At 49.4% G+C, this 26799-nt stretch overlaps 3 protein-coding genes across 3 annotated transcripts; 2 read left to right on the forward strand and 1 right to left on the reverse strand.

Annotated features, from left to right (window-relative positions):
- The first annotated feature begins 2809 nt into the window (after positions 1 to 2809).
- LOC135824398 (uncharacterized) lies at positions 2810 to 6529 on the forward strand. Its single transcript, XM_065337132.1, has one exon. It carries the CDS (start codon positions 2810 to 2812, stop codon positions 6527 to 6529), a length of 3720 nt encoding a protein of 1239 aa, XP_065193204.1.
- Positions 6530 to 7128: 599 nt separating this feature from the next.
- Positions 7129 to 12562, reverse strand: LOC135824724 (homeobox protein prophet of Pit-1-like). Its single transcript, XM_065337434.1, has 2 exons — positions 11682 to 12562; positions 7129 to 7527 (listed from the first exon to the last, which is right to left on the reverse strand). The coding sequence occupies exons 1-2, from the start codon at positions 12489 to 12491 to the stop codon at positions 7399 to 7401; spliced, it is 939 nt and encodes a 312-aa protein (XP_065193506.1). The 5' UTR covers positions 12492 to 12562; the 3' UTR covers positions 7129 to 7398.
- Positions 12563 to 12860: 298 nt separating this feature from the next.
- LOC135824726 (adipocyte plasma membrane-associated protein-like) lies at positions 12861 to 26594 on the forward strand. Its single transcript, XM_065337435.1, has 9 exons — positions 12861 to 13321; positions 14371 to 14490; positions 16662 to 16786; positions 17574 to 17672; positions 18986 to 19140; positions 19593 to 19755; positions 20769 to 20877; positions 22898 to 23078; positions 25593 to 26594. Exons 1-9 carry the CDS (start codon positions 13206 to 13208, stop codon positions 25821 to 25823), a joined length of 1299 nt encoding a protein of 432 aa, XP_065193507.1. The 5' UTR covers positions 12861 to 13205; the 3' UTR covers positions 25824 to 26594.
- Positions 26595 to 26799: the final 205 nt, after the last annotated feature.

Here is a 26799-nt window from a genome sequence, read left to right on the forward strand (position 1 = left end):
GTTCTCCGTGGGGCTTGCCGTGTTTTAGATTACCATGGCCGGCTTTGTGCGTATAAGGGATTTGTCGGACCCGTCCTTGAGTATCACTATGCTCCCCTTGCCGGTGTGGATGGGAGCTGCATCCAACCACCTGGCCCAACTCGACCGTGTGCAGAGGCGTGCTATACGGGCCCTTGAGTCCTTCTCCTGGGAAAGCCTGTGCTACACCATGGACAAATACGTATAGAACTCATGACCAAAACCAAGACAACGACATCACGGACGAATCACTCATCACTCTCGCTCCCCGGGACCAAATTAGCAGTGGCGGGTTTAGGGGGTGCGCGGGGCGCGCGCGCACCCCCCCCCCCCCTCAGAAGTTTTTGACCTAGGTTTCGAAAAATGAAAGGCAGGGCTGGGGGCGCGGCCTGAAACGATCGTCCAATACATTCAAATACAATTTGTTCGTGGAGTGTGAGATTTACGGCTCCTTGACATCGGTTTTCAAAATGGCTGACTTGGGACAGTAGCATGATGTCATCTACCCCCACCCCATCCGCACCCCCCCCCCCCCCCCCCTCAGCCAAATCCTGGACGCGCCACTGATTAGCACTGCGCGTGCATGACACTCACTTGGCGATTACTCACTCACACACACACACACACACACACACACACACACACACACACACACACACACACACACACACACACACACACACACACACACACACACACACACCACACACACCACACACACACACACACACACACACACACACACGCACACACACACACACACACAGACAGAAGCAGATTCTCACACTCTGACAACGCGTCTTAGTATTAGTATTCGTTATCATCGACTTGTTTGCGGTGAATCGCTTCCGTACAATAGGGTTGGGTATAGGGATAAAACCTCATGGTGAGGAGGATTGTGCTAGGGTCCAGTAGGGAAGTAGAAACTTCCCGGTATGACATCAGTTGTGCAAGCAAAGTATACCATACAGTTGAAATCAAAATAGCATTCTCCCCCTGGCCCCCGCCAAACAACAGCACACCGTTTGGTTATAGTTTCAATACTAGTATTCAACTCTCAATAATAAACGAGGAGGGTGCAGGAGGAGAAATACGAAAACAAGACTCGACAAAAAGACAACGGAAAAGACACGAAGAAACAACAAAGAACAAGCAGTAATAAAGCGACGACAAATCGGGACGACCAATCAGGGACCAATACGTACAGAACACATGGCCAAGACCAAGACAACCAGACAACGGACGAATCACACATGACTCTCATTCCCAGACCAAACTAGCACTGCGCATGTACAGCATTCACTTGACAGTCACACGGACGGAAGCAGATGCTCACACTCTGACAACGCGTACTCTTGCATGCACCACATTCCATTAACGCCACTGGCTGGAACTGTATTGTTACTTGTGCATGCTCTGCTTGGTATACCTTTTGCGTGATGCCATTTTCCGTGTATTGATAGTAGGTTAGTGAGTGCGCGTCCGTGCGGTGGTGCATGCTTTTCCATTCACTGATTGACCTGTCAGCGGTCAATCTTCTAGTTGCGGTTTCGGCGTGGTCTGCGCTGCCCTTATTCCGAGTTTGTAGCTTTTGTGTGCATCCTGACTTATGTATGGAGTGTGCTTGCGTGCACGCTTGCTACGCGTTACTTTTTGCAAGCTGGCCATGGTTCTTTTTCTGGCTTAGCTTCCGTTTGATCTTGGCGTGGAGTTAGTTCCAACTTGTGGTGATAACAGACGTTTCTCATTTTCCATCTAGAAGAATAACTAATTTCCTTGGAAGCTCTGTGGTGTTGTGAGTGAACTGGCCGTAAGCCGGCGTGGAGTGCATGTTCTCCAACAGCTTTTGGTGCCGAAACCCGGGACAACGTGTTGCAGAGTAGGACTTTTGTGGAGTCGGAAGGAAATAGAAAGTCTTAGTGTTTGTTCATGAGAATAAAATGTCTGTGAAGTTGGATGGATTTATGCGTCCGTACCGAGGGCGAGGTGACGACCTAGATGTATTCTGGTCAAAGTTTATGATCCTGGCGAAATCCCACAAGTGGGATACGGGCAAAGAGCAGATGGCAAACTTGCCGTTGCTCTTGGATAAGGCTGCGTATACTGTATTCAACGCCATGCCCGACGCGGACAAGGAGAAACCTGACGAGGTGAAGAAGGTGTTGACTGAAGCCTTTGCTCCTTCTGCTGCGGAGTGTTACCGCTTGTTCAAAGCGCGTTCCATGGGATCCACAGAGTCAGTAGACGAGTATGCGGCGGAGCTAAAGAGGCTGTTGAAGAGCTCTGGTCACAACATTGCGGACGACAAAGATCCGATGCTGTTAGAACAGTTTGTTGGGGGCTTGCCCAGAGACTTCGCCAGAGAGGTGAGAATCCAGTGCTCTACAGTCCATTCATAAAAAGATGGGTCCTGGCTCTGGCGAGCTCCCGTATTTGGCGATTTTTCGTGATTTCATCGTACACAGTGCAGTGCTGCGAACTTTGAAATTTGAAAAAGGGTCCAAAAAGGGTGCCTGAACTGGGGTTCGAACCGCAGAATGCACTGTTGCAGGCGGGGTCAAACGGCCTGGATTTTGATGGTTTTTCCCAATTCAGTGCTTTTGGGGCAAAACCTGGCCGAAATCCTATTCTTCCTATGGCTTGCTTTTTGGACAAAAAAACTTCAGAAACATAATTGGAAGAGGATTCCATATGGGATTGCAGAAAAAAATTCTAAAAAAACTCAAAGTTTGACCCATTTATGGCCAAAAGCTAGAAGTTCATTTTTTTCTGAATGGACTGTAGCGGTAGCATGACTCTTACCGATATGATCAAACGTGTCAGGGCTATGTCCGTCGATGATACTATAAGTGTCAGTGGAGGGAAGTCCGTGGCTGCAGCTGTCAAGTGCTATTCATGTAAGGAGCCTGGTCATGTAAGAAGGAATTGCCCTAAGGCCAAGGGCAACAGCCACACCACTGGCAAGTCACGAGGGCCACAGTGTTACTCTTGCAAAGAGTATGGCCACATCAGGCGAAATTGTCCAAAGGCCAAGACTGAGTCTGCTTCAGTGGCTGTGAGTGCTGGGCATTGTCAGGCTGGAGTGTCTACTGATGCTGACGGAATCCCAATATCAACTGGTGGGCAGAGCTCTAAGCTGCTGAAAGTTGATGTGTGTGTTAAGGGCCATGATGACTCTTGGATATCAGTCGCAGCGGTTGTGGATACTGGATGCACGCGATCTCTGATGAAAGAGAGTGTAGTAACTGCCGTGGGCCTGGCTGATCAGGTGGAATCGACAACTGACTGGGTGGTCGGCATCGACGGCACGTCCCTGGAGTCAGTTGGATCTGTTGCTGCGACTGTCCAGCAACATGATGATATAGTTCAGCTTCCGGAACTGTGCGTGGACTTCCTGGTAGTTTCAAAGCATGAGGGAGTGGATGCTGACCTGATTCTTGGCAATGACGTTGCCAGCGCGGCTGGTGGTCTTGAGATACGCTACCAGAATGGCTCGGCGAGTGCTATTCGGTTCGGAAAAGGGCCCGATGTAGCGGCTGCCGCAGCTGGCCATGCTGAACGAGCGCCGAAGCAGAAGCTCTCGAGGCACATCTCTGTTGAGCGAGATTCGGATGGTGTCACCCTCAGTTCAGCCGATTTCAAGGTGCGCTGGGACAATAGTGCAAAGTCGTGGACCGTCGCCTGGGTCTGGGGAGGTGGTGTAGAGCCGACTGATAGCATTGGCTCCGGAGTGACACAGTACTCACGGAAGAAGCTCTCTGCAGAGCAGGAGCAACAGTACCAGAAGGAGGTGCAGTCGTGGATCGACCATGGTTGGATGGTGCCCCATGATCCAGATCGACACGGCAAGTCAGGTGCGATCCTCCCTCTAATGGCTGTGTGTCAAGGACACAAGGCGTCTACGCCTGTACGTCCCTGCTTAGACTACCGTCGTTTGAATGAGGCGATTCTTTCCCATCCTGGAGGCGACGCGCCTGCATGCGACCAGAAGATCAGGGAGTGGAGACGCCGTGGCGGTGACCAGGTAGTCGTCGATATCAAGAAGGCGTTTTTACAAGTTCACGTCGACCCCAGCCTCGTTCGGTATCAGACCGTGGTATTCAATGGAGTCACGTATGTCATGGAACGAATGGCATTTGGTCTCAGCATAGCTCCGAAAGTCATGGACGCCATCGTGAAGTTTGCGCTGTGCGACTTTCCTGATGCAGACAACTATGTCGACGATGTCGTTGCTCCGTCCGAACAACTTCCGGAGGTGACTGCGGCGCTGAGTCGGTACGGATTACCGACGAAGCCACCAGAGGTACTTGCCGGCGCAAGGGTGCTTGGCATGCAACTATCGGTTGCTACGTCGAGTGAAGACGTGATGTGGCGTCGCCGTGATGGCATGGATCTGACGTTGCCAGAGCAGCCGACGAAGCGAGAAGTGTTCTCCTGGTGCGGTCGATTGACGAGTCATTACCCTGTTGCATCGTGGCTGCGACCGTGCTGTAGCTACATCAAGCGAGTGAGCTGTGAAGATGCTGCGGTTTGGGATAAGCCTGTCTCAGCTGCGCTCGAGAAGTTGTGTCGTGCGGTGGAGGATCAAGTTTCACGAGAGGATCCCGTCAACGGCAAGTGGACAGTCAAGTCGACTGGTGGCGTGTCCCTATGGTGCGATGCATCCAACCTGGCGCTAGGTGTTGTCATCAGCGAAGATGGCTCCGTGATTGAGGATCACTGTTGGCTCAGGCCTAAGTCAGACAAGCGGCACATCAACGTTGCCGAGTTAGACGCCGTCCTTCGTGGCTTGTCTGCTGTCGTGGATCACAGAGTGGCCAACGTTCGAGTCATGACCGATTCGAAGACGGTGCATGGATGGCTAAAGTCTCTCTTGGGCAACATCCAGCGAGTGAAGGTGAATGGCCTCTACAGAGCTCTTGTAGAGCGTAGATTGCAGCTGATTGACGACTTGGTCGAGGTTTACAAGTTGAAGATATCTGTCGAGTGGGTGCCTTCACAGAAAAACCTGGCTGACCGTCTGACCCGTGTGCCGGCATCCTGGCTCAAGATGCCCGAGTCACCGGTGGTTGCGGCGGCGACCCAGAGCAGTGCGTGTGCAGGTGTCCACAGTTCTGCCCCACTTGCCTTCGACATCATCCGGGACCAGCAGGGAGCAGATACTGCCATCCAGCAGACGGTGGAGGATGTCAACGGTATGCAGACAGTTAGGGCGAAGCAGTTTCAGAAGGTGGCACCACAGCTGAGAGTGCGGGATGGCGTGCTGTATCGGTCAATCAAGTTGCCGCCTGCCAATGAAGCATGCGAGGTGCCCGTGATTCCGAGCTTGCTAGAGCAAGATGCCCTCCGAATCGCCCATGAGAACACTGGCCACGGATCATGGGAGGTGGTCCATGAGATGATGCGTCAGCAGTGCTACCTTCCTGGGATGGCAAGGAAGTGCCAGGAGTTCGTCGGTCTTTGCGACAGTTGTGCCGCTGCAAACCCTGCTGCTGGTGGTCATGCTTCGCCGACACGTCCCGAAGTGCCGGCGCGCCCATGGCAAGTTGTGGCGATTGATACCTTGGAGCTAGGACCGAGCCGAGCTGGGTTCCATTGCGTCTTGGTGTGTACGGATATGTTCACGCGCTATGTGGAGGTGATACCTTTGAAGCACCATGACGCTAAGTCAGTTGCCGAGGCGTTTGTGTCTGTGTGCTGCCGATGGGGTCCGCCGGAGGTGGTCAGATCAGACAACGGAACAGAGTTCGTCAATGCTGTCATGGACGCCTTGTACTTGGCGTTTGGAGTGGAAGTCAAGCACGGTGCAGTGCGACACCCTCAGTCACAAGGAAGCGTGGAGAGATTCAACCGGACCCTGTTGACTCTGATTCGCAAAGTACACTCGCAGTCCAACGACTGGAAGACCGACCTGTCAATGCTGCTGTACTTCTATCGCGTCCGACCGCATGGAGCAACGGGAGTTTCGCCTCAGCTAGCGATGACTGGTTGGCAGCCCCGTGGTCTTGTTGTAGAGGCCCAACAGCCCCTGTACACCTTGCCAGCATGGACGGCTGAGCTGCAGCGTCAAGCAGCTGCCATTCGTGATTTGATCGATGAAGAAATGGCGTCAGCTGATTCCCAAGAAGACGCCGACAAAGCAAGTTGCTGTTACGGGCCTGGTGACGTGGTGATGATGAAGATGACCAGCCGCGCGCAGAAACGCCTCCCGAAGTTTCAGCTTGGCTGGAGAGTCAAGAAGGTGTTGTCGGAGTCGACTGTAGTCGTTCAGAAAGTGGAAGACCCCAGGGTGGAGAAGATCGTCAACGTAGAGCTGCTGAAGCGTGCCGCAGCCAATCCTACTGTAGACCTGCCTGAGCCGCCTCAGCCAGATGATGCGAGCGAGGATGACGGTGGTTACCCGATGCGGCTAGAGCCCGGTGAGCTAGTCGCAGGTGTGCCTAGAGCTGAAGAGCCAAGATATGTGCTCCGGAACAGAGCTGGTATCAGGGCTCCAGTGAGATACGACTGAGAACTAGTAGCTGGTGATGGTTCGCAGAACTTTCATGTCCTTTCGTTTCTCTTTGCTTCTTTCGATGTGCTTGCCTATTATTGTCTTTTTAAGGTGATGTTACCAGGGAGGGAGATGTTGTAGTTTATGGTAACGTGGCAGCCACTGGCTGGAACTGTATTGTTACTTGTGCATGCTCTGCTTGGTATACCTTTTGCGTGATGCCATTTTCCGTGTATTGATAGTAGGTTAGTGAGTGCGCGTCCGTGCGGTGGTGCATGCTTTTCCATTCACTGATTGACCTGTCAGCGGTCAATCTTCTAGTTGCGGTTTCGGCGTGGTCTGCGCTGCCCTTATTCCGAGTTTGTAGCTTTTGTGTGCATCCTGACTTATGTATGGAGTGTGCTTGCGTGCACGCTTGCTACGCGTTACTTTTTGCAAGCTGGCCATGGTTCTTTTTCTGGCTTAGCTTCCGTTTGATCTTGGCGTGGAGTTAGTTCCAACTTGTGGTGATAACAGACGTTTCTCATTTTCCATCTAGAAGAATAACTAATTTCCTTGGAAGCTCTGTGGTGTTGTGAGTGAACTGGCCGTAAGCCGGCGTGGAGTGCATGTTCTCCAACAGTCACACATCGCACCATACTCGCACTATTAGACCAGTATACGACATGAGACACTGGACTCTATGAGACAAGAACCAAATACAACAACGTGCGTAAATAATAGTCGAACGGAATTGCGCAACACAGTGATTGAGAGTGTGTTCGTGGATACATCCGGTAGGTTGTGCCCACTCCTTCCGATTGCTTGCCATCCTCCTTAGCCTCTTCAGGTCCCCAGAGTCCCTTAATACCAACTGCACCGTCTTATCGAGCACCGTCTTATGCGAGTTAGTGGCTCAGCCCAAGGACCGTCCGTGCCCACCGCTCCAGGCCCTGCGCCTGTTCCGGAGTCAGATCGCTGAGGATGCGATAGCAGGCGGCCGGGTTTTTCAGCACTGATGTCTCGCGTGGGTAAAGCTGCAGACACAGACGAGGAGCACATGCAGACGGACAAGAGGACTATCAACTTCACAAACTACTGCATGACCACTTTTACTAAACGAACGTTCAAATCCAACGAATTCAAATTATTCGCTAAGTCTTGACTTTGTTATCTGCAAAATAATGTACACAGGGGGGGGGGGGGGGAGCATGGATGCAGTGAATGGGATTTTCGGTCACCACTTTGGTGGGTCTGACCTCCTCACCTCCCACCGCTTTAGGAGCTACTTGTACATCTGCGCCTTGATCGTTGAAGGGTGGTGGCGTTCCTACTGATGCGGAAAACTCGGCCTCTAGCCGAGTCTGACGCGAACCGTGAAATTTAATTTTAATATGGAGTGTGTGTTATGTTGGATGCACCACATAAGCTGTGAATCTGTAACCAGCTATTTTCTTCCGGATGGCGATGGATCCGGGTAAAAGAGGACCGGATAAAGCGAGGTCTGACTATACCAGTACAATGACCGGATTCGCGCAACCCCAATGTTACAGAGGCGATGCGTGAGACGTCATGACGATGAGTCAGGCAGATTTCCGGAATCAGTTACGGGTGCTAAGCGCACAAAGGAACCGCTCACGGCCGCTATGTTAGTACATGTGCATGCATAGTATCAGTATGTTCTCGTATAGGACAGTGAGCCGCTAGTGCATCGCTAACACACGCTGTGCCACGACTTTGCCAAAGCATCTCAACTAATGATATAACAGCATACTACAGTCCTGCTCAATGAAATGAAATTATCTTTTCTTTTTTTTTCTTTTCTCTTTTTCTTTTTTAAATGTTTTACTGCCAGAAGTCGTCTTCATATAAGGAGGCAGATATGCCTGTTTGTTGTACGACTTTAAATAAATCCAACCAACCAACCAATGAAATCCAGTCGCAGCACTCAAGGTTGCGCCTTGCACCATTTCGAATCCCAGTGTTCGCAGGTCTAGGGCTGCGCAACGCCCGGCGCAGAGTTAAGTGACGTGACTGGATTTCATTGAGCAGCACTATAGTAACCTCCATTGGTGGCTTCAAGATGCCATAATCACTCCGGACTTTGTGTACATCACGGAGCAGTATCGTTCAGGGAAATGCCATGGGACAAATGCGCCGGCAACTACACGCGCACGCTTCACATCATGGATATGATAAACAAGAAAAGTAATGTTGATCCAGCCTATACAGTATATTGTTTATTGCGATTGTGAAACTAGCCTGGCGCCACCTCACCACTTATCCTATACGGTATTGTCCGGAGTATAAGCCCCCCCCCCCCGCCACGAATACAACCTACAGTGACATCTACCCTATTTACCACCGTTAATTTGAGCATCAGAGTATAAGCCGCACCCGCTGGGGGGGGGGGGGGGGGGGAAGGGGGGGGGGAATTGTTGAGTGTTCAAAGTGCAGCTTTATAAATTACAGGCTGTCTTCACACCACGGTACAAAGCGCTGCGTGTACGTCCACGTTAGGAGTTTTTGGTTGGTTGTCATGATGATCCATGTACGGAGTGAAAACGGGAGCAGAGGAAACGGGAGACGTAGACGTGGTAGGCCTTGCGCTTGAATCTTCAAATTTCTCCAAAAACGTGACCGCGTCTATGGGTCAAGAACTATGCCCATTTGATGACACGACCACCCGTTTTGGATTTTTCACCACAGACGTAGGAAACGGGAGACGTAGACGTTACGTAGACGTTTTTGGAGAAATTTGAAGATTCAAGCGCAAGCGCTTGAATCTTCAAATTTCTCCAAAAACGTGACCGCGTCTACGGGTCAAGAACTATGCCTGCTTGATGACACGACTACCCGTTTAGGATTTTTCACCACAGACGTAGACATGAGCGGGAGTCAGAGAACGTAGTGTGATGACAGCCTTATACTCAGGAAAATACGGTATTTCAATACCAACGAAAATCCGGTGGAACAAAAAGTGATTACCGTGTTATCTCTAATATAAGCACGGTCCTTTATTTTTTAAATGTACCTCCGTCCCGTGCTATTAATGGAGACGTTCCTTTATTGGAGACTGTTCCATTATTATTTCAACCTCATTTCAGAGGCATGTTGCCATGCCAAATTCATGTCAGACACACACATTTCAGGGTTTTTTTTCGCCGGTACAGATAATGAATTTACACAGTGTGCTTATAATGGAGACTGAGCACTTTATTTTTAATGCCGCCCCAAGGTGTTCTATTATTGGAGACGTGCTATTATTGGAGACTGTGCTTATAATTATTATTAGAGATAATACGGCTGAGACACGAGGGCGCTGAGACATCACGGCGCTGAGACACGAGGGCACTGAGACATCAATGCGTTGGGACACGTCGGAGGCGAGACGAATCGGCGCTAAACTGTATAATGTCGACCCATGTCGAATAACTTAACAAATCACCTCGGAATAAAACACAGGTACGTCCCCCCCCCCCCCCCCCCCCAAATATCGCAAGCAATGTTCTGATTTTCTAGTCATAACCGATAACCGAATCTGACTATGGCAGCTCAAGCCGATGGTATTCACTTATCTACTACAAAGAAGAAGAAGACTCCTCATCCATGAGGGGTTTTCGTACACCAAGGACAAGGACGGACTACAGGACACGACTTACTGGAGGTGTGAGCGGCGAGGCGAATGCAAGGGACGCTGTAAAACTGTCAGGGATGACGTGTTCAAGACCGTTCCCCACTGCCACCCACCGGATGCGACGCGTGTCACAGTCGAGAAAGCCAAGGAGGAGCTACGGACAAGGGCCGCAACGACAATTGAGCCAACGAGTGCCGTTCTGAGAGCTGCAACGAATGATCTGTTTGCTGATTGCCTATCCTCGTTACCTAAGGCATCTTCCCTTAAGAAATCTATCCAGCGCGAACGGCTTGCTGCCGGTAATGTTCCTCCAAATCCAAGAAACTTACAAGAACTTGTTCTCCCGGAGCAATTTAAATTGACAGCAAGTAACAAGAACTTTCTGATGTTCGACAGCGGACCTGGAGAAGACCGGATTCTTCTGTTCAGTACAGACGAGAATCTGAATCTACTCGAAACCTCCGAAAGCTGGTACGTGGATGGTACCTTCAAGAGCGTCCCCAAGCTATTTTGTCAATTATACACAATCCATGCTCGCTGTGACGGTCAGGTATTTCCGCTCGTGTATGCCCTATTACCTGACAAACAGTGAGTAACGTATGACCGGTTGCTTGCTGCCCTCGCAACGCTACGAGATACCTTTGAACCACACCAACTCCTTTCAGATTTCGAGAAGCCAGCTATTCAGGCCTTCCAGCATGCGTATCCACTGCTAAGAGTAACAGGATGTCTTTTCCATTTGGCACAGAATATCTACAAGCATGTACAAGAGTATGGCCTCCAAGTACCCTACAGCCAAGACCAAGAGTTTTCCTTGTTGGTGCGAATGAAATCTGCTTTAGCGTTCGTACCACAAGGGGATGTTGTCAGATACTGGGAGCTTCTCAAGCCACGGTTTCCAGGCACCTATGCCGAGGGAGAGCAGAAACTCCTTCGGTACTTTGAACGTTACTACATTGGAGAGGAAGTTCAAGACGGCCCACGAAGGATTCCGTCCTTCCCAATAACACTCTGGAACGTCCATGAACGTACGATCCAGAACGAACCAAGAAGCAACAACTGCCCCGAAGCGTGGCATAGAAGATTTAATTCGTCCGCAAGCTGCTGTCATCCGACTCTCTGGAAATTCATCGAAGTTCTTAAGTCAGAGCAGCAAACATGCGAGACCGAAAGAGCCAGACTACAAGGAGGAGATGCACCACCACCAAGGAAGAAGAAGTATGTGGAGGTGGATAAAACTTACATTGTATTCACAGCAAACTTGAAGATTGAAAAAAATAATAATCAAAAGGCAATGGACGCCCTGTGGTAGTGGTGACATTCTGTATCGCTAATCGGGGACGTGTGGTCCATACGCCTTACTGTATGCGCGGCAAAATGTTCTCGCGCCTTACGGTGCAACGCCGTCAAGTCTGGCGCCCAGGTGTACTTCGACCTACTGTTAGACGCCCTACTGTCGCGATCCCATTCACTATAACCTAGGTGCTGTCCCTTCAATACAATCATGATCAACAGGCAGGTGAACTGTAGATCTACATTGTAATGCTTCCCTACCTCATTGGTGACCTCCACTTCATGCACGCCTGTTTCTGACACGTGGTGGTGGAGGCGCGCTGAGCTTTTTGTCAGCCAGCTTTCATGCGCTAGGGCTGGCGGAGGCGGCGTTGGTAATGATGCTCGTCTTGCAAAAGTATTAGTTGTCCTGGGTGCACTGGCAGGCGCTGTCGACGCGTAGCTCGGCGGTCGCAAGAGCGCTAGCGGCGGCATAGCGTTGACGTCCGCATATCCTGCAGCCTGGGCCAGGGCACGAGTAGATTGCGGGGAGTGTCGGTTCCTATCGTGGAACTGCACCGTGGGCGTGGGGCGATAGGGGTCGGCACCGCGACCTCTGCCTTGCTCCCATCGTTTCTGGTTGCACCTTCGATTCTGGAACCAGATGCGCACGATGTGAACGTCCAGTTTCGTCGCGTTGGCTAGTTGCAACAACTGGCTGGTTTTCGGCGAGTTGTTCAGCTCGTACAAGGCCAACAAGCGTGCTTTCTGCCACGGTGCGAAGCGGGTTCGGGGACGCCGCCGTCGTTGTCTGTGCAAGCCGTCCCCGTCTTCGGCATAGCCACCACTTGTAGCTGAAGCTGCCTGTGCTGCTGGTGCAAATGCGCTGTTGTCCGCCTGATGGTCTAATGCCATGGCGGGCGCTGCGTCCGCGTCCCGACGTGTGTCCTGGTGGCGACGACTTCCGTCGCTGGACGGACCTGGGAGAGGAGGCAGCACGTCCGGCGTGCCACGTTCATCATCACTGTCACATTCTTCACAGCTGGCACTGCTAATGGAAGACGTCAGCGATTCAAGCTCTTGATTCTGCATCCTCGATACTGACGGCCTACGAACTTTGTGCCGCGTGCATGTCAAAACTGTGACTTTGTTCTGGGTGAACGACTACGATATCGCGATATCGGTCGACGCGACCTCATCAGTCGTTTTTTGTGTGTTTTTTTGTTGTTATTGTGAATAATAAAGCCTGCATATCGGGATCGGAGCTAAGCCTACGGCCGGGGGGGGGGGGGGGGGGTACGGAGTCGACCTGGTGTACTGACTCTGTGTCTGTCCTGTGATCAGATCAGAATGAATCTGATGTGAAAGCGCCTGCGAGGCCGCGACCCCACCTCAAACAAACAGCAAACGTAACGTAACGTTGTATTGTTGCTTTGGTCGACACGTGCACAGCTAGCTAGCCGGCTCTGGACTTGAAAATCAGCGAAATGCCATTTTGGACTCATAGTTGCTGTCCTCACATAGTCATTCCTTCACATCATAGTCACACAATCATTGCTCCTTACGACCTTAGGCTTTGTAGGTACAGCCATTCTTCCTCACGCTTTCTGTGCTTGGGTGGACGTGGATAAATCGGAGTCCCGGCCTCGCTGCCGCAGTACGAAACGTGAATCAAAAGATAATAAAATTTAATTCCAATAATACCTTCGAGTGGTTGAAGAGCGCAGTGCCACCACTCAGCTTTTCTGTACTGACTGTAGCCGTGTAGGGTGGTCGCCAATCGTAGACTTCCACTGCCGGCTAGCCATGGAGAGGCGTACGCGGACAGGTGCTAAGCCCGCATCTCTGGAAGAGGCTGGGTCGCTGTCCGGTGATTCGTCAAAGGCGCACAGCAACAGGCGAGGTGGGGCCGATAGTGGACGGTTAGTCTGCACAAGCCTGTACAGCAATGCCATGCCATGTCAGTGTGTATGAGCAGCGACTCGGAATCGGGTGCAGCTGCACATGAATAGCTCTCACAGTTGCCATGATGCGTCGTGGCCAAAGAAATCCAACCCACGACTAGTCAAATGTTTCCATAATATGCATTACATCATGCACGGTCCAAAAAAGAGTTGAAAAACCCCATCGGAGGGCTGCATATGCTGTATAAGTCTTGACGCTGCTTTCCGCACGTGAGTCGGATGTCTTTGGCCACGACTGTGCATGGATCGTCTGTAACCGCCCCCTCCCTCCATATTGGCCTATATTCTCTGGCCACGGGAAGGTGAAATAAATAAATAAATAAATAAAGGCATGCTGTGGAATGCACGCTACATTCATGATTGTCACAATAAAAGTGAGAGTCACAGAAGCATTTTTGAGATGCAATGCACGATGCGACGCGATCTGCGACGGCGGCGTGCGATGCGAACTCGCGAAATGCCATTCATCAAAGAAGTCAGCGATGCGACGACGCCTTGCCGATGTACCTCAAATGTACATGTATGTGAGTACGTCACCATCCTAGTTGTGTGGCTGGGTACAACTTGTTCAAATCTACAAGCAACTCTTGAACCAGTTTGTACAACTTTGCTGTAAAGAAGGTCCGGATCGCACAGCGCGCATCTTATGTCACATCCAGAAAGTTGAGCCAAGCTCAACATCTGCGATCAGCCAGTCGCGGTAATTGCATGCGGTATTACAAACATTGGCATGCTCATCGCATACTCTAATTTCAGAAGTTTTAGGTGCTCAATATTTTCGGTATGGGGGCAAAAGGCCAGGTTAGGTGAACAGAAATTTTATGTACAGAGAAGCAGTTCCCTATTGGATTACATGTATGTGTGTTAGTGTTCGTTCGGTGTCTTGACATTTTAGGTATGGAACAGAGGAACCGAAAGTACCGAAAATAAAAGTACACTCAAAATTGGTGAAATTATGGTACTGTGGATTTACTGTGTTTGCTTTACTGTTGTGCTGTGATCTGCAGATCTCGGTCAAAGCTTGGTACTTGCTGTGATATATTGGGATTGCTGTTCCTCGGCGGGGTCAGCTACCTGGTGTATCTAGCGCTGTTTGCCGACTGCATCATCGATCCACAGCCGAGAGGGTGAGCGGAGAAACGTCTATGCTTGTTCTCGTCTAATGTCTAACTCGGGGATTACTGTAAAAGCAATATATATAACGAAGTGCTAACTCTTACGATTTAACGAGGAGAAATCTGTCGTTAAAATAGAAATCGTTATACAGAAATCGACACATATACTGTCCTATTGAGCGTTGAGAATGAGTGAGAATCGTTACCTTTGGTACACGTAAACTAGTCAATTTTGGGAAATCGTTATATATGCGCCTCGTTAGAATAATGGCTTTTACAGTAGCGATCAGCGCATGGTATCTCGGGCTAGGGTTTAGCGACCAACCCATGGTATCTCAGAACCCGGTTTAGCGACCAACCCATGGTATCTCAGACCCTGGTTTAGCGACCAACCCATGGTATCTCAGACCCTGGTTTAGCGACCAACCCATGGTATTTCAGACCCCGGTTTAGCGACCAACCCATGGTATCTCGGACCCGGGCTTAGCGACCAAACTATGATATCTATGAGTTTCGTATTACCCGGTTTATCGACCAACCCGTAGTATCTCAGAGCCGGGTTTAGTGACCAGCCCATGGTATCTTGGACCCGGAGTTTAGCGACCAACCCATGGTATCTATTACCCGGTTTATCGACCAACCCGTAGTATCCCGGAGCCGGGTTTGGCGACCAACCCATGGTATCTCGGAGCCGGGTTTAGTGACCAGCCCATGGTATCTTGGACCCGGGGTTTAGCGACCAACCCATGGTATCTTGGACCCGGGCTTAGCGACCAAACTATGATATCTATTACCCGGTTTAGCGACCAACCCGTAGTATCTCAGAGCCAGGTTTAGCGACCAACCCATGGTATCTTGGACCCGGGGTTTAGCGACCAACCCATGGTATCTATTACCCGGTTTATCGACCAACCCGTAGTATCCCGGAGCCGGGTTTAGCGACCAGCCCATGGTATCTCAGGCTAGCATTTAGTGACCAACCCATGGTATTTTCCGGGGAGTATAGGCCGCACTTTAAACACTTGTAGTCCACCCCCCAAAAGTCAGTGCGGCTTTAATATCCTACGATGGTCAAATGAATTATGTATTTATTATTTATTATCTATTCTTCTTTTACTGGGGAATTCCCAACAGGCGTCAGCGCCTTTTTACAGGAAACCCTAAACTGTGCTAAGCAGGGTAAGCAGGGTAAGCAGGGTAAGCAGGGTAAGCAGGGTAAGCAGGGTAAGCAGGGTAAGCAGGGTAAGCAGGGTAAGCAGGGCAGGGTAAATGACTGTATGAGACGGGGGTAGCGACCTCGGCCATGATTACGTACAATGTAGGAAAAGTGTTTGCTCCCCGCACCAAGTGTCCAAGTCAGGTCGGCGGAAAAGCGCGAGCTCCGGTGTGGGAAGCAGACACCTTTTCCTAGATGTCTGTATAAAAAAATTAATATAAAAAATTCACGGTTCGCCTGAGACTTGGCTGGATGCCTTATTTTCCGCATCTGCAGGAATGCCACCGCCCTCTAGGATCAAGGTGCAGAGCCGCAGATGGAGCTCCCAAGCGGTGGGAGGTGAATAGATCAGACCCCCCCCCCCCCCCCCCCCCACAAAGTGGTCAAAGACCGAAAATCCCATTCGCTGCATCCATGCAGGCAGGCATAGGGGGTCTAAAACCATGGTTGAGAAACAGAGGGTACCAGGTTCAAGTCCTGCTTGGAAGCGGAAGGATTTTTTCCAGCCGTTCTCCGACCCACAGTTACATGTACTAGTAATTGGGAACTCGTGACCTGGCACGAGAGAAACATGGCTGCAGCGATGTCTGTATGTCGCGACAATAAGCCTGGGTGCGGCTTATACTCTGAAACATACTGTAAAAGCAGACATTTTCAGTGGTGTAATGGTGTAATATTTTCGGTATTCCCCAAAATCGGCGGTTCGGCGGAGGGAAATTTTCGGTTAAACCCGTTTCCAGGTAAGTATACTAGTACTACATGCATAGTTGTACCGGTAGTACCGTAATTTTCGGTCCGTTTCATTTTCGGAAAAAAATTGTCTGCACCGAAGTTACCTAAAATATAACATCACCGAAAATGTCTGCTTTCACAGTACGGTACGTCTATTGGTACATCTGTTTGAATTCTTTATTCTCACGATGGCACCATCGCCAATAAGAGATGTTGTTATGTTTGTTGTTCTCAGTGTACCACCACCGCCCGAAATGACCGGAGCACTGTCACCGGATTCGTCCGAGTCTCTAGCTGACGCCGAGATTCTGTTTCCCGACGTCCTGGTCGGAGCCGAGTGCTTGGCCTGGGATGATGATGGTGAGCTGAACATACTCTGTTAATTACTGCCGCCTTATAGCGTGTACAGTCAACTTCGCTAATAACGACTGCGGATATAATGACAATTCGCGAATAACGACAGAATTTCCATGCCCAGAGCAAAGTCCATTCTACCTGTATACATATAATGAGACTTTGGGTATAAGGACGCTTTGCGAATAAGGACACTTTTCTGATGCCCGGCCGAGTGTCGTTATACGCAAAGTTGACTGTATGTGTAGTTTGCGTGGCATATGACTGCATGCGTTGTTGTCAGCGGTGTGCACTTAGCACGCTAGGTTGAATGTCTTTTGAGCATTGAAACTGAGACCTGCGTCAACCTGTTGTGCTGTGAGCATTGAAACACAGAGCTGCATGAAATTGTTGTGCTCTGAGCATTAAACTTGAGGCCTGCATCAAACTGTAGTGCTGTGAGCATTGAAACACAGACCTGCGTCAAACTGTTGTGCTGTGCCCTCCCTACCGTGGATATAGAGTACAGATAGCTTTAACCAGTTGCAAGTACATTGTGCCAGCATTTTCACTGTGTTCAGTGTTTGTACAGAGGACGTCATGCTATATACGTCACATAGTATGTTTGCCACTCACAGTTCTACTATATATGGGGTTTCTGTGCGCACTTAAGTTAAATAAACCATAAATGGGCATTTTGCCACTCAGCTAGCTCACATATAAGGCGGATATTTGTTGGTGATAGCACATCCTGTCTACGCATGTGCATGTCCCATCCGTCGGTATACTCTACATGTGCACGTCCCATCTCTAGGTATGCTTTACACGGGCACGATGAGCGGTCAAATCTGGAAAGTGGACCCGGCAGCTGACGAACCTGTACTAGTGGCCAATACGGGCAAGGTCGCATGCGGTGAGTTTTATTATCATCATTTTATGTTATTATAATCAGTCTCTGCTGGGATGACGGCTACGCCATGGCTCAGTAGTTAGGGCATCGCCGGCCTCAAGGGAAGGTCCCTGGTTCAAGTCCTGGTGGTGACAGTCAATTTTTTCTTCAGACTTTTCCCGTTTGCATCTTTCCCTCAAAACAATGAATATTTTATCATTTTAATGTTTTTACTGACGTATCCGCGTCGAGCTGCTGATGCTATGTCTGGGTACCGCCATCATCTCTGAGGTGGCTCCCCGTATGAGCGCTACGTGCCCATGCTACGAGATTGAGTTGAACAAAGAAATAAATGTACAACGACAAGGGAGGGGATCGCAACAAATTATCTGGGAAAGAACTATGAGAAGTATGAATGACGCAGAATGCCGTGGTGGTGGGGAAATTCCCACCGAATTCCTACGATATGCAAGGACATGGTTTGCGGTGAGCGCGCGTCCAATAGTCCCGATCTCCACACCTAGTACCTTGAAAGGTGCCTGCGCTGTGATGTTTCCACGTATTGTCTTTCTACGAACTGTCCCCACTTGTTATGTTACCACTCCACACAGCACGCCAATAGTCCATATTATCTTTCTACCCATTGCGCTGATGCTCATCCTTGTAGAGATGTTTGCGTGTTGACGTTTCACCCGTTTTTGTCTTGCTACCAACTGTTCTGATGTGCACGCTTTTTAAGCTGTCTACATGTTGTTGCTTCACCTATTTGTCCTTCTACCAAATGTTCTAATGTTCATGCTTCAACAGTTGTCTGCATGTGGATTTTTCGCTATTTGTCTTTCTGCCAACTGTGCCCATGCCACACACATACACACGCACGCACACACACACACACACACACACACACACACACACACACACACACACACACACACACACACACACACACACACACACACACACACACACACACACACACACACACACACACACACACACACACACACACACACACACACACACACACACACACACACACACACACACACACACACACACACACACACACACACACACACACACACACACACACACACACACACACACACACACACACACACACACACACACACACACACACACACACACACACACACACACACACACACACACACACACCACACACACACACACCACACACATATACACACACACACACGCACACACACACACACACACACACACACACACACACACACACACACACACATGCACACACAAACACACACACGCACGCACACCCACACCCACACACACACACACATGCACGCACACAGACAGCAGCGTCAGAGAGCTTAGACCGGAGTGTGGCCGGCCGCTGGGTCTCCGCGTCATGCCTGACAACAGCCTGTTGATCGTGGACGCATTCATGGGTTTGCTGAAGCTGTCGTTGCTAGACGGAAAGATGGACACACTGGTGCACCAGAATCAGGTATGGGTATTATCATGTAGAGCTACTGAGCTGCATAAGGGAGCAGCTGTGTGTGTGTGTGTGTGTGTGTGTGTGCGTGCGTGCGCGTGTGTGTCCTACGATGAACTCAGAGCTGCACAAGTCAGCATTGCATCGGTGGTTTCAGGTATCAGCCTGTTTTAAATTCCGGCAGGGGGTATCGGTGTATTGGTGCTTTGATGTACACTCCTACCTCGTTTACAAGGGCAGGCTGGGACCTAGCACTGGCCGTAACTTTGAAATGTCCGTAACTCCAAATCACATACATTTTGATTGGGAAAGGCCATAGATATGGCATGTGACATCACTATTTCCGAATAAAAGTGACAAAAAGTTGTGCCAAAGGGTGCCCGATAGACGGAAGTGCCCGTAACTTCGGTGTCCGGATAGCCGAGGTGTTGACGTGTTGATGTGTTGGCCTGTGCACCTGGCAGGTTGTCGACGGTGCACCGCTGGTGTTTGCGGATGACCTGGCCATCGGACCGGACGGTGCTGTGTACTTCAGTGATGTGTCGACGTACAGCATGGACAAGTTGTTCTATGACGTGATGAGTGCCGGCGGGCGGGGACGTATCATACGGTATGACCCAGTGACGGGTAAGAACGATCGCTTCTCTCACTGCAACGGACAGTTACCGTGTATTGCTGGGAAGAATTTTCGAAATTAAAGGAGCATGACGTAGCTCCTCTGTACCCTCGTCATGATATGAACTTTCACAGCGCACAGCCGCACCAAGTCCTTGCCTACACGAAAGGACTTCGGGGCGGCTGTGCGCTGTGAAAGTTCATTTCATGTTGGAGAAATGTATAGAGTACGAATATTACGACGTCCACACGCAAACTGATGGTGGTGGTGGCGGTGAGAAGGAGAGCTTGGTGCCGGACGGTTAACTCTGCAGCTTAGAGAGCGTGCGTGGGCGGGCGTGTGTTCACTGCCAAGTTTCACCAGGTGTGTCTATACTGCGATACGAGTCACCCAGAAAGCCCAGCTGCAGTGGAATCTTCATTTTCAGCCGCACAGACTAAGAACAAACATTTTTAATTTTTTATAATCGAAACTAGCATCTGCGTCCACTTCACTAACAGTACTACGTGTATCATTATTCATCGAATCCTTACGTGGATCGAACAAGCTTCAAGCTCTGGGTTTTCTTTTCTTGAATTTATTGCATGTTTATCGTCACCATGAAAACGATTTACCTGGATAGGTTATAGGGTATTCACACGACGTGAAAATGAACGAAAACACGTTTGTGTAAAAGTGGACAAGCTGCCCATCGGAGTCACACAGACAACAGACCCGTGTGCAAATCTCTCATGCATCCGTGTACTCGAGCATACTCATGTAACTTGAGTACCATAATCAAGTACTTTCGCCGGTTTTACACGCGCGCAAATGCACAAAAGTGGGCCTAGGACCCCCCGAGAAAGTTTACCAAGATTTTGCACGCGTTTTAGTCACACGGGTAAAAAGAGTACCACACACGTGAGTTTGCGCGTCGTGTGAATCCCCTATCAACCAGTACACACTATCCAAAGAGCTAGCTGTGCCCATCTTGTTAGGGCTCATCCTCTTCCTCTTCCTCCTCCGTACTCTTCCTCCTTTGCAGGCTCTGCAAGCACGTTTGCGCGTGATCTTCACTTTGCCAACGGTGTGGAGCTGAGCCACGATGGCAAGAGCATCATCGTCACCGAGACCTCGATGTACCGCATTACAAGGTACACGTACAGGACAACCGCCGTGTTTGGCATTCCCTGTGAGCTGCCGTGTAGATGTGCTGCTGCTGCTGCTGTCTTTGTCACTGTTACACTGCATGGAGGGGGAAATCCCCATTCCTCATTATCGCGCTTTCTACACAGCCTCTTTTAAGGGGAAAATAAACCCAATGAATAAGTTATTTTCCATGGGAGTGCATGTGCTACAAAGTACTTCTGTCGTGGACATGGAAATCCAGTCGATTGACCGGGGCCGGCGCCCTCAGCGCGGGCAGTGCACAAGGTCATGTTGATCCGATGCGACCAGCGCGCTGCAGCGCGTGCTGTCTGCTCTTACCGCTTACTTCCGCTGCCACGGCAGCATGGCCAGCGCCCTGGGGCCGCTAGACGTGCGACCGGATTTCCATGTCCACAACAGAAGTAGTGCACTGAAGAGACCAGCCTTTCAGCACAAAATAAGTACTGTAAAAGCAGATATTTTCGGTGGTGTAATATTTCCGCTATTCTCCAAAATCGGCGGTTCGGTGGAGGGAAATTTTCGGTAAAACCCGTTTTCCAGGTAAGTGTACTAGTACTACATGTATACAGTATCGGTTGTACCGAAATTTTCGGTGTGTTTTATTTTCGGTAAAAATTGTCGGCACCGAAGTTACCGAAAATAAAACACTACCGAAAATTTCTGCTTTTACAGTACTGCCCACGGAAACAAAAACTTTGTGACTTTGATCGACCTGCCTGTTCTGGTGAATGCTGAGGAGGTGACAACTTAGCTTGCAAGTGGATATGGCCAGTCCATGCTTCCACTCTTGTTGGATACGAGGGGGGGGGGGGGGGTACAACAATACACGAGGTTCGAAAAACCAATAAGCATGAACCGAATAAGATTCGGATGGAGAGCCAAGGATTAATATTAAAATAAAGGACCAAAATGTTACATGTTACCGTGTACCCGTAGTGTGTGTCCAACATCTTGCTAAAGAGGTTTGACTGTATTTCAAAGTAACTGTTACAGTACGATCGGGCACCGAAGAATGCAGGGGCTCAGAGCGCAGCCTAGCTTTGTTCTAAAATGTTGACATGTTAGTCATTCTATAAAGAAGTAAAGATACGAAAGGCCTCATCAGATTTTCAACTGGCTTCGTCTCTTCGTGTGCTAATAGTTAGTCGTTCTGTTCGTGTTCATGGAGAGCAGGGAATAATTTACTTTCAATCTTTTGCATAGCAATTTTGCTATGCAAAATCAAACTTGAATAGTAATTCAAAAATGTTGCGTAGCAATTTTCTGCTTCAACATTTGACAACCGTCCTTCTGGACAGCTGATCAGAGTGCAAGCTCAGACCAGAAGGACACTGTATCACCTTAGTTGCAAACCTAGCCTAGTGCCAGGATGCATAGCTCGGCATTTTCGAAATTTCGTGCATCTAATTTATCCCTAAGACTTAGTAATTAGTAAGAGACATACCCGGCATGTGCACTGTGCATCATAGGGTACAGTGAAAAATCAATATGCATCGCAGTTTTCTGCGATGCATTTCTGAAGTTGCTTCGCACCTCAGAGGAATTGTGTAGCAAACTGCGATGCGATACCGGTTAAATTATTCCCTGGAGAGCATCATGCAATGGAGAGCATCATACGATGCGATCACACCACGCGGAAAACATGTAGAAAACTGCACATGCATTCTTTCCAGCCCAAGTGTTCTACGGCGCCCGATCTTACTGTCGTGTTTGACACAAACATGTAACGTGTTGGTCCTTTCTTTAAAAATGAACCGAATACTGTAATTTCACAAATTTTCGGTGTACTTTTATTTTCAGTGCTTTCGGTGCATCTGTTTCATAACTTAAACTTCAATACACCGAACAAACACTAATGCACTTAATCCAATAGGGAACTGTTTCTCTGTACCTAAAATTTCTGTTCACCTAACCTGGCCTTTTGCCCTCATACCGAAAATATTGAGCACTGAAAATTTCTGAAATGATAGTACTCGATGTTTGCCGTGCCTTGCTCCCTTGCAGGATATTCATCACTGGTGAGCGAACTGGTCAGTCGGAAGTGCTCGCCGAGAACCTCCCAGGTTTCCCGGACAACGTGCGACGTCACCCGGACTCCGGCTACCTGGTTGCCATGTCGGCGGGCCGCACATGGAAGTCCACTCTGCTGGATAACCGGCCCTACTTGGTGCGGCTGATGATTAATGTAAGTACAGTAGTCAACTTCGCTTATAACGACACTCGACGGGGCATCAGAAAAGTGTCCTTATTCGCGAAGTGTCGTTATACCCGAAGTCTCATTATATGTATACAGGTAGAATGGACTTTGCTCTGGGCATGGGAATTCTGTCGTTATTCGCGAATTGTCGTTATATCCGCAGTCGTTATAAGCGAAGTTGACTGTGCAAGTATGTTGGCAACGATTGGTCTGACAGGCGCGGCGGAACCGGTCCGGTTCGGTCAGGCCATGGCCGGACCAACTTTTTGGCCATCACAAAATATATTCAGATAGGCGAGGGAACCGGATAATCGAACACACATACTGTATGTATGCATGAGATATGCTGCAAATCGGTAACCAACGATTGTGTTCCGGATGATGGCGAGGTGTCCGGATAAAAGAGGATCGGATAAGCGAGGTCTGACTGTACCCCGGTTTATCATACACAACGCATGAACGGCTAGGGTATTGGTCTATGGCTGTTAGGTTCGGTAGACAAGACACAAGTAGTTTATTAGTTAGAATACACGAAGTAGAAAAACTGACAAGATTCAATCTGTAAATGACAGAGAAGACTCTCAAAGATATGCGTGCGTGCATACACAGTAGAGCTAAAGTTGTACGGCATTACGTCATAACATGGGTGTATGACCGGACCAATCAAGGACTGCTTCTGCCGGTTCTGATTAGACACATGATGCAGTTCTGATTAGACACATGATTTTGTGCAGTCTAATCCGAATCAGGCACAGAATCAGAGGGGGCTCGGAGGGTGCGAACGGAGCCCCGTCCACCGACAGCCTTGCAACATTGACAGACAGAAAGGAGAGGGGGGGGGGGGGGGGGGAGCGATTTGCTGAAACAGGATTAGGATTTGAATGACCAGATCGCAGGGCGTCCCATGATGAAATGGAAGAGTTCTCTTCTCGGCGATGGTGCGCACGTGCTGCACAATGCGGTGACTATGGTGATTTTGAAGTTCCCTCTGGAAAGCGCCTTGTTGTTGTTGTGGTTCTTGTTGTTTTTGTTTTGGAATGTGAATTCTTTATTCTCACGATGCCACCATCGCCCATAAGAGATAAGTTTATGAGAACGTGAGATGCCGTGGGTGGGGCTATGGGTTATGCAGTTGGAAAGTGATTTACATCACTTTGAGTTGTTGTTGTTGTTGTTGTTGTTGAATTCTTTATTCTCACGATGGCACCATCGCCAATAAGAGATAAATTTATGAGAAGGTGAGATTGTGGGTTAAACAGTTGGAAAGTGATTTACATCACTTTGAACTTTACAAGTATGGGAGAGGGTGAGCGCTGCAGGAGCAGATTGAGTTAATCAGCAGTGAGCAGATTTCTTGTTTGAAAGCAGGTCGGGAGGAGACGTCACGAATGCTAGCAGGGAGGGCATTGTAGTATTCTAGGGACTTGTACAGTGGGGAGTCTTTACAGCGATCGGTTCTGGAGGGTGGGAGGTGCCAAGTGCGTGCGTGTCGAAGGCTGTACTGGGCCGTAACTTGAGCGGGGGTGTTGAGCAAGCGTATGTGTTGTGGGGCATATTGGTATTTTATGGAGTGAGCAAGAAGGGTGAGCTTCACTTTGCGGCGAGAGAACATTGTCGGCCATTTGAGCCGATGGAGCAGTGTTGAATGATCCAGAGGAGTGTAGAGGGGGAGACGGAGGCAGATTCTGGCCGCCTTGCGCTGGATTCGCTCAAGACGGTCAAGGGCTGCGATTGAGAGCGGGGTGACAGCAATGCATGCATATTCAATTATGGGCAGGATATACGTTTTGTAAATGAGAGAGAGTGATTTAGTGTGTAGAGTTGATTTGAGCCTAAAGAGAATATTGAAAGATTTTACAGCTTTCTTTAGCACAAAGTCAAGGTGGGCTGACCATCTTAGGTCGTGCTGAAAGATGATGCCGAGGTGACGATGTTGTGTTACTGTTTCTAGTAGGGTTTGGCCAAGTTTTATTTCGGGTAGTCGTGGTTGTTGTTGTTGTTGTTGTTGTTGTTGTTGTTGTTGTTGTTGTTGTTGTTGTTGTTGTTGTTGTTGTTGTTGTTGTTGTCGTTCTTGTTCTAGTTCTTGTTCTTGTTATGAGTCATGAACTCTTTCCGAACTGAAACCCGAGACATGTCGCTGGGGAAACCCCAAAGCTATCCCAAGATCAAAAACTTCTCAGCGCGTGTGTGTGTGTGTGTGAATGTGGATGCACACAAAGTAATCAGTTTAGGCGTGCACTATTGTGATGTGGTGGTAGCAAGGGTGGCTAGTTTAGTTCACGCGGTGCAGCGGTGGCATGCCAGCAACGATCTATTCTCAAACGTCTCAAGTACTTTGAAGTACCGGTACTCGTAGTCCATCTAATGTGCTGTTTTATGCTGTTTGTTCCCGACTCATGCACACACACACATGCACATCCAAACACACGCACACAAAACACACACATACACGCATGCACACATGTACACACACATGTACACATACACGCGAACACACGACAGGCCGTGCCATACGACGAGCTAGTGAAGGCCAGCAATCCGTACGGTCTGTGTGTCCACATGTCTGAGAGCGGGGACGTCATTCGTACCTGGCACGATGCACGTGCTCATACGCTAGCGTTCACATCACACTGTTCTATGCATGGTGATCACATGTTCGTGGGTTCCTTCGTCAGCCGGGGCATTGGCAAGTTGAAACTGAGCAAATCACTACCACAGAATGCAGGCAATTGAGTATGCTGCCAAACGATGGAGCAGCTCCGATGGTTAGCCAATTCAGCATTTGCCTGTTCTCTAAAGGCAGTGTTGAAACGCACAGACTACCCGTTAGTCTCAGCAGGACGGACTTCCCTTAGGTAATCTTATCCTTCTTCTGCACGAGTGCGTTGGGCATCCGCTGTTCAAGGTGGCTTGTCTTGATGCAGTCGGTGAATGGACAGCCAGCGTTGGTGTAGTGACCAAGTCGCTGTATAACCTTTTCTTTGCTAACGTTTACCGGTACTCATCACAAGGTACTATTGGTAGGAGTATAGTAAACCAGAAATTTTTGGTGGTGTAATTTTTTCGGTATTTCCAAAATCTCCGGTTTCCTGGAGGGGAATTTTCGGTAAATCCGTTTTCCAGGCAGTGTACTAGTACAGTACCGACATTTTCGGTTTTGTTTTCGGTAAAAATTGCAGTGTACACTCTTTTTCAATATTATCACTGCTGGACGTACGTGGAGGTTTATTTTATTAATTTTTCTTTGAATTCTGCAAGTGTCCTCCGCCCATGCGTGCATCACGGTATGCCGTGTCCATGCCATCCCCTCCTTGCTCGTGTTCAGCTATTTTCGAAATCAGAGAATTCCTTTATCCTAATTACGCTGGCTAGAGCATTGCTGTACTACACTGGCTACAGTGAGTTAGAGAAAGTCCAAGTTCAGCGGCCGGGCGGTGGCAGTCAATGTTTTATCTTCAGATTTTGTTCTTATTGTCCGCGAACCAGATTTTCCCTTTCTTTATAGCTCCACAAGTGAATGACTGTGGATCTACAGTGCTGGTAACTGAAATCCGACCCCCTGATCCCCTGAGCGGTGCGCTCACATCGCAAAGACCCAACACGGGATGGTAGAACTACGAAACAGAGACCGCCAGAATGTGAACCCATAGCTCGGGGGGGGGGGGGGGGGGGTCGGATTTCAGTTGCCAGCACTGTACACCAATGGAAC

The sequence above is a fragment of the Sycon ciliatum genome, chromosome 9 (genome assembly GCF_964019385.1).
Source record: "Sycon ciliatum chromosome 9, ocSycCili1.1, whole genome shotgun sequence".
In the NCBI taxonomy this organism is placed as follows: Eukaryota; Metazoa; Porifera; class Calcarea; order Leucosolenida; family Sycettidae; genus Sycon; species Sycon ciliatum.

Coding starts and splice junctions, on each gene's coding strand:
- LOC135824398 (XM_065337132.1), top strand. CDS start 2,810: ATGACTCTTACCGATATGATCAAACGTGTCAGGGCTATGTCCGTCGAT.
- LOC135824724 (XM_065337434.1), bottom strand. CDS start 12,491: ATGCAGAATCAAGAGCTTGAATCGCTGACGTCTTCCATTAGCAGTGCC. Junction 7,528..11,681: donor AAGTGGAGGTCACCAATGAG/GTAGGGAAGCAT, acceptor CTGTGTCTGCAG/CTTTACCCACGCGAGACATC.
- LOC135824726 (XM_065337435.1), top strand. CDS start 13,206: ATGGAGAGGCGTACGCGGACAGGTGCTAAGCCCGCATCTCTGGAAGAG. Junction 14,491..16,661: donor ATCGATCCACAGCCGAGAGG/GTGAGCGGAGAA, acceptor TGTTGTTCTCAG/TGTACCACCACCGCCCGAAA. Junction 16,787..17,573: donor CTTGGCCTGGGATGATGATG/GTGAGCTGAACA, acceptor TCCCATCTCTAG/GTATGCTTTACACGGGCACG.